We start from the raw sequence: 7972 nt of genomic DNA on the forward strand, positions 1-7972 counted from the left end.
GTCTATTCGTTTTGGCAGTAGTCTGCTTAACAGCCTGCACGTGTGAGATCCTGCTAATACCAAGATCCAAAAAAAGAAATCTAATGCAATTAATACGAGTTGAAAAATTGGACGCACTAGTTGGGAAAGTTTAGATGTTGGATTGTTGGACGCATGACATGTGGACAGAGAAAGCATCAAGATGTCAATGTCAAATATGTCATTGCAATATATAAATACGTTTGGTGTTTATGATAGATTCTTATATTTTATAAATCTAAATAGATTTTTATTTTCCACCTTTCGCTAAATTGATTCCATTCCGTCAGCGATAAAGTTTAGCTACTATTAATCAGTGGCTCTTTTTTAAACGTAACAACTACGGGCAAACATACAAGATGCCGGGAGTCGACACAATATTGAGTGACGAAGATTACATTATAGAGAAAGCTAAAGACGCCCAAAGGTATAACATTCATTCGGCTAAAGCGTGGATGCTTACTGCTAAGACATTGTTCCCTGCAAACTTCAAAATTCAATTTGAAGCTTATTTAATGGAAAAACAATCTGGTAATGTTCAGGAAGCTGCAGAGTGTTTTAGTTCTCTTATAAAATCAAGACAAAACTTTTCATCTTTACTGCCTGAAATATCAGCTATTGCTAATGCTCTCAGATCATCTGAAGGTAGCTTCCTAAGCCAAATGTTTGATAATATTTGCCCTGACATTCAGTTAACCATACTTAAAACCAGTGTTGAGAATAGTGATGATACTATGGAACATTGTCGTCTTTTAGTCTTGTTATTAAAGAAATTCCCTCAGCTTGGTGTAGATAGTTTGGTGAAAACATTAATAAATGCTGAGAAATTTTTCTATGACAACCGCTATGCAAGACTTTTAGTTGTAGAAACTTTACCTCTCCTAAGCTCTTTGGAATCACCAAGATTGCTGCAACGATTGGTAATAAAAGCTATAGACTTTTACAATTCATATGTAAATGATGAAGCTGAACATGACATTACAGACCCATGGCAAAGACTTTTTGGGGTGTTGGATCTAATGGGCAGACAACTAGGGTGGGATTCGTTTTTCGTTAACTATAGCAATAGCTTAAACAAAGAACAGTATTTTCAAAAGTTATTGACTCTAAGAAACTATGATGATTGCAGACAGTTGTTGTATTGTGGTACAACATTTTTTTTGAGAGCTCTTTATGAACAAAAATCTTTAAAAGGGAATCATATTCTGGTGGAAGCATTGTCAGACCCAGATACACCACCATCAAAAAGAAGGAAAGGAGATGTAGAAGTGACAGGTATATCAGCTCACCAGTTTCAAACTGCTGCCAATTGTTGGGAGTTGCTGCACAGTAATGAACTTATTTCTAGAGAATTTACAAAATTAGCAAATCAGTTACAAGTAAGGCCCTGGTCAGATGGATTTACAGAAGAATTTGCTTTATACAGAGGAAACTATGAAGAAGCATTGCCCCAATCTTCTATAAGTACTCTAACAGCCAGCATTGTCAAGGTGTCCATTAATTATTTCCAGAAAAAATATGCAGCTTGCATAGAAAGTATTCTTGCTGCATTACCCCAGTTGCCAAATGTTGAAGGAATATTAGAACCTGAGTTAATTGTTGGAGGCAAGCATAGACACTTACACTTTCTACCACTCACCAAAGTTGCAATTATGCATTATTTCTGTACAATTCTTATACGCATATTACTCAATTCAGGAAATAACACCGATTTGACGTATGGTCACATGCTTGTGTTGATGCAACTTGGTTGGCCACAAGAAGAAGCTATATTTATTCATATATTAGATATGATTAGACAGAAAGGTGTATTTCATTACCATCTGTTTTCTTCATATATTATTCACATAGATATATTGGAAGAGCTCAGTTTTATTTGGAATGAACAAGGGAACAATATTGTTTTGGATATATTACCTAATTCTCAGCAACATCTGGGACAAAGACGAATTGGTACACGTGGAGCTGATAAAGGGGTCAAGGAGGATTTTAAACAAGCTATGAAAGCACAAGTGGCAAGAAGCAATGAATCAGTTTTGAATATATTGACACAATTTATCACTGCTGAAAGAACATATTTCCTTCAACTGGTATAACATAATGGATGAGTGTATAAAGTAGAATTAAGTCCACTATAATTAAGATTATGTTAAGGTTCATTTGAAATAAAATACTTGATGAACATTAGTTAATTATTCTCCTTTAATGTAATATACTATAATGAAGGCTTGCAAAGTTATCCTTAGAATAATAGTCAATACTATACAAACATTTATATAGTGTTTTTATAACAGCTAGGAAAACTGTGGAAACTTGCTGCTATGCTAATAAAATGCTCCAGAACTTTATTTACTCTACTTGGCTTTTTATGCACTACCTTCATAAGAGCCAACAGCAAGCAGAAGGTTACGTCTAGTGAAATGTAAACCTTTTATGGGTGAATTCTTTGTTGCAAATGATCTTAACAGAAACTTTTCTTCTTTTTGTATAGGATTGGCACCAGGTTCTTCACCATTAGCCTCCTCTGTTATTGCTGTAAAATCCCATAACTTTATGTTACAATCCAATGACCCTGTAATGAAAAAGTTCAAAATATTTATTCTACATACCTACATACTTTATGCCAGCATCAAAAATAACGCCGTTTTTTTTAAACTGTAAGTGGTCATCATACATCACCATATTATAGGATAAAGCAACGCCGCTTGTCGCGTCTGTCCCTGTCTGTATGTATGCATGCTTAGATGGTAAAAACTACACAACGGAGTTTGATGCTGCTTGTTTTAATAGACAGGGTGATCAAGAAAAGTGTTTCAAGATTTCTAATGCGAAGTCGTAAATTAACACATTTTTGCACTTATATTGCAATCGCTAGCTGAACTCTATGAGACAGATCTAAATCAATCATAACCCAGAGTTAGAATAGGTGGTTGAAAGACAACTTTTATTTTTCCCTACTTTTACGACCGTGAATCCGTGCGGGTTCACTTGTACAGATTGAAAGAAATTAATGAAATTGAATAAGCATAAATAAAATTCAAAATTATTCATGTATTGGAGGTAGATGTAGTCAAAGATCACTGATCACTATTCCATCTTACAAGTCTTTTTAAGTCATAACATTTGTTTTTGAATAAAGTAGGTATTTCTATAGTTACCTGACGAAAGGATAGTGCCGTCCCTACTGAATGCTAAAGCATGTATAGGTGCTGTGTGCAATGGCGGTAGGATAGCAGCGGGAGAGCCATTCGAGATGTCAAACACTATGAGTTCACCGCTACCGCCTGAAGCAAGCCATCTCCCGCAAACGGAGAACGCTAGTGTGAATATTGTAGACTGAAATAAAAATACATTTTTGTTATACAAGTTCCAGGAATATGTTATATAGGAATACATAAATCATCTAATTAACTTGTTACCTTATGTCCTGTCATGATTCGAACTTGAGTTCCAGTCAAACAATCCCACAATCTAACTGTCCTGTCACTTGAACCCGTCGCGACGTAATTTGAATTTGGATGGAATTGAACACACTGAAACATTTTTGGATAATTAGAATTATATCAACTTTTAGTAGCTGTTTATAAATATTAATTGAACATGAATTACGTCGACATCCGAGAGGTGTCCAGAGAATATTCTGAGAGGTTGGTGATGATCAGTCGCCCAGAGGCGTGCAGTACGGTCGTGTCCAGATGACACGAAGTAGTGACCGTGCGGCGACCAGCGCACGTCCCACACAGGCCACACGTGACCGCGGTACACAACCAAACACGTCCAGCATTGAAGGGACCACAGTCGCACTGAAAATTAAACAAGTTTAAACATAGCAATAAACAAAGATTCGTAAGAAAATCTGAATTTATATATTCAACTTCCAGGAAATTTTATGAACATGCAAGTATGTATTCCACCGGAAACTTTATTCGCTTTAAAACTGATAGTGACATGGTTGATTATTGCTTATTTTAACTTACCAGTAGAATCTTCAGAGCACGACAGAAGCAATGTTTTAAATGGATCAAAAGCAACCTTATACACAGATCCTGAATGTCCATATAGAGTACGGCATGTATCCCTATCTTTTTCTTCCATCATTCTTACAAGCACGTCACCTAAAAATATAAGATTAGGGTGGCAATATTTTTTAAATATTCAGTAATTTAGTCCTGAATCTTTTAGTTATTATGTCATGTTTACTTTGTAATCTGCCCTAACTAAATTAATACTGATGTTTGAATAAATCAATAAAAAATATAATGTCTTTACATACCTGCTTCTCTATCAATGTCTAACAATTTTTCTGCCGACTTCATCCCTCGTAATTTCACTGGGGTTAGTGTCCACACCTTAAATGTGTAAATCGCTATTTTATATATTTGTAGCAGCATTGTTTGAAGGAGTCTCAATTAAATAGTACTGCAGGCAGAAAATCAAGCTACAGACCTCCACATAGTGACTGTTTAGCTAAGCAAATTTGAAATAAAGCATTCACCTCTATGCACTTGCCAAAATAATAGATTAGTAATAAAATAATAAGGTATAACACCTTAAGAACCTTAAGAAGAAGAGATAGATCACATAGTCACATGACATCATAATGAATAAAATTAAATAACCTTTATGTTAGAGTTGCTGAAACCAACTGCAAGTAAAGTGGAATCATCACAAATGTCTGTACAAATAGCAGTGTGTCCACTGTTGAGGAGAGTATAGAAACAAATGGATGGTAAACTGTCTGGTCCCAATTGAATGCGCTTTGAAGCTTCTCGTAGAGCTTTGCCCTTTTCAATTTTGTCAGTTTCTTTCCTAAAATATACAAAGAAATTTAAATTGGTAATATATTTAGTCTAACTTTTTAGTAAATATACTATTAATATAATAACATAAGTTAGAATACGATTTTAATATAAACTTACAATTCAGGCAATGGAATTCTATCATTTGGTGGAGCATTGGGATCTGATTTGGGTTTCTTCATGAAAATATTGTCTTTTTTAGCTTTTTTCTTTTTAGGTTTATCTGGAGTCTCTTCAACTTCTTCTTCATCTTCAACTGGTGCAGGTAGGACTTGTATGTCAGGTTCTTTCAAGAGTCCATAATAAACTTTTGTGCGGTTCTCTGAAGGAAAGATATTCTTTCTTATAAAATTCATTATCAAGAGTAACATCCTAATACACTTTTGTATAAGCATTTTAAGGGTGACCTTATTTAACTAACAACATAAACATTAACAATCTGTACAATATAATTCTTATATTTGTAAAGACTGAGTTATATTCATAGTGCACTAAGTAAAATGAAATACGGAATTAGTACCATTCCTAGTTGCTTCTCCAAGCATTCCTCCAGTGGTGGCACGGACTTGTGCCTGCGTTCTGCCAGGACCATCATGGACCTCAACTTGAATATGATTATTTATAATATTTATTATAACTGTGGAACTCTTTTGTTCGTGAAGAAAGCGCTTCAGTTGTGATGATGCATCTCTTGACAACTGCACCACAAATTTATTGGTACTGTAAGTACAACACAAAATTATGTTAGTATCCGTATTAAAATAAGATTGTGGTCTATGGAAAAAAAAATCACATAATAGGTCATTACTATCCAGCATCAGTGTTGCATTACTAAACATTGATTTTCAGCTCAAAATTCCATGTCCTTTTTTTTGGTTAATTAGTTGTCCTCTTATTATTTTAACTTTCTTTAGAACCTTTTTACTAATAAGGTACTGAGAAAGACAAGGTTAATTAAAAAATATATGATTTAGTTTTTCCATTGTGGTTTTTTGTGGATAGACTGCTGCCGGGTTAATAAGTTCAGTTCCAGAAGGTGCAGTATGAATATTAATATGGACATGGTAAAAACCTGTATATTTCAGCAAGTTCATTGCCCTTTATTTGATCCTTATGTTTAACAATTGATAATCGTTTTAAGTCCTCCTGACAATAGTCTTCTTGTTCTTGTCCAAATTTCTCCAAGAAGTTAACAGCATGTTCATTATGATCGTACAGTATTAGCAGCAGATACATATGAACAAACACTGGATACAGAAGGGTGGACAGCTCATGCTAAAAATAACAAAAACAAGTTTTGGCAGGTAACATACTCCAACAGCACAGGATGGTACTGGTGTTATCAGGTCTTATATGGTTAACCCCCGGTTTCTGAGGTACATTTAGCAGTAGTTTATAAAACTCATACAAAAAAAAACGCTATTGAATAGATAAACTACCGCTAAATGTACTCAGAAACCAAAAAGAATTAACTTCTGTTAAAGTAGTATTTTTAGATTCACTGTTTTTGGTTTTTAGAGATTATCAATAGACATTGTTACATTATGTATTTTACTGTCAATGGCTTCATATAAATTAATTAAGTACCTTGTAAATATCCAAAGAAGTTTCAATAAACTTCTTCAAGTTATCGTAAGCAAATTCATAGCTATATGGGTCGCTCTCGGTATGATGTGCAGTCAAAATACTAGCCAATTCAACTTCCGGTAGATCCAGATTTTCATACTCGACATCACCTAAGCTTGCTTCCTTCCTTAAAATATCTTCTGTGCCCTGAGAATATAATAACGTATAAATAAATCAAATTTCACTAGGAATACGGTATATTTTAATAAACGAGCGACACAAACCTTTAAATTATACTTTCTTAATAGCTGCAGAACAGCCAAAAGTGGCGTATTTTTGTCGCCCATGGTTAAATATTTTCGAATTCACGTTTTACATCCAAATAAACAAAAATTTCATTAGATTTCTGTAAACAGAGATGTAAAAGGCAGAGACGCTGATGGACATCAGAGACGCTGACTGCTGTCAACTGTCAATGTCACAATGACAGTCAGGTGTCTAAGGTTACCAGGAGTATAAAATCTTTGGCACTTTAACACTTCATCAGATTATAAAAAAAAACTAACAATTGCAAATTAACACATACACCAAAGAAAAAGGCATCATTTTTTTTTCATTTACATCTTAATCATATTATAGACTGGAGGTAGTCGCATTACGCCAAAAAAATATGATTCCATTTAAATAAACATCAATCAAGTGTACAAAAAGGTTTTTTTTACCCACTTTACTGTTCCACTCCTGGGCAAGGGTCTCCTCCCAAACAAGGGAGGGGTTAGGCTTTTAGCCCACCACGCTGGCCAAGTGCGGGTTCGAGATTTTGCATGCTCTCAATAAACGTACGAAACAGTATTGAGGCATGCAAGGTTTTCTCACGATGTCTTCCTTCACCGTTGGAGCAAGTAAAAATCATTTGTAATACAGACATAACTTCGAAAAGTCATTGGTGTGTTGCCTCGTGTTCGTACTTCCAACCACTTGCGTGGGAGGTGCCATCTTATACCACTCGGCTATCACTGCTTAAAAAAAAGGAAATAATTTGGAAAAAAGTGATTAAAAAATAATGCTAGATGAGATTTGATCTTTTTCTTAGCGCTTTATCTACGTTTATGCCAAATTTCGTCAATATCGGCTCAATTGTTTAAGCAGGAAAACGTAACGAACAGACGCACAATTTATATTATTATCTTATTTTAGGCAGACAGTTGTTAGTTACCTAATAACTTCCCAGTTATCTTTTATCAGAGCGTGCGAACCGAGTTTAAAGTCCAGGGAGGCCTAACCGTTCTTTAGCCGCTCTGTTACCCTAAGCAACCGACGGGACAGTTGCATTTTGAACGACTAGTTTAGGGTAGCCTTCCGGCCAATTTTACGTGTTTTCAACATTGTTAAATGTCCCCATAGGTCCCCCATTTCCCATAGCATAAGTACCTACCTACCAGTAAAATAAACATACAAATAGCCTAAGTAGGTGGTTTATTCTAGTTAGTTTTGTCATGGTTCTACATAATCCTGTGATGGTCCACAGAATCTTTTTCATTGCGTGTTCAGAAAACATCACCGGATTGTGACATCCAATTTATTGTCTG

General features: G+C 35.0%; 2 protein-coding genes across 2 annotated transcripts; one reads left to right on the plus strand and one right to left on the minus strand.

The window, feature by feature from the left end:
- The first annotated feature begins 195 nt into the window (after positions 1–195).
- Positions 196–2202, plus strand: IntS10 (integrator complex subunit 10). The gene has a single exon (XM_076136156.1). It carries the CDS (start codon positions 378–380, stop codon positions 2112–2114), a length of 1737 nt encoding a protein of 578 aa, XP_075992271.1. The 5' UTR covers positions 196–377; the 3' UTR covers positions 2115–2202.
- Positions 2197–6851, minus strand: Taf5 (TATA-box binding protein associated factor 5). The gene is made up of 12 exons (XM_076136155.1): positions 6668–6851; positions 6405–6590; positions 5890–6092; positions 5338–5537; positions 4938–5139; positions 4638–4827; positions 4292–4367; positions 3996–4133; positions 3628–3821; positions 3438–3551; positions 3177–3354; positions 2197–2590 (listed from the first exon to the last, which is right to left on the minus strand). Exons 1-12 carry the CDS (start codon positions 6728–6730, stop codon positions 2385–2387), a joined length of 1950 nt encoding a protein of 649 aa, XP_075992270.1. The 5' UTR covers positions 6731–6851; the 3' UTR covers positions 2197–2384.
- Between the last annotated feature and the right edge of the window lie 1121 nt (positions 6852–7972).

This window comes from Anticarsia gemmatalis, chromosome 3, assembly GCF_050436995.1.
Source record: "Anticarsia gemmatalis isolate Benzon Research Colony breed Stoneville strain chromosome 3, ilAntGemm2 primary, whole genome shotgun sequence".
In the NCBI taxonomy this organism is placed as follows: Eukaryota; Metazoa; Arthropoda; class Insecta; order Lepidoptera; family Erebidae; genus Anticarsia; species Anticarsia gemmatalis.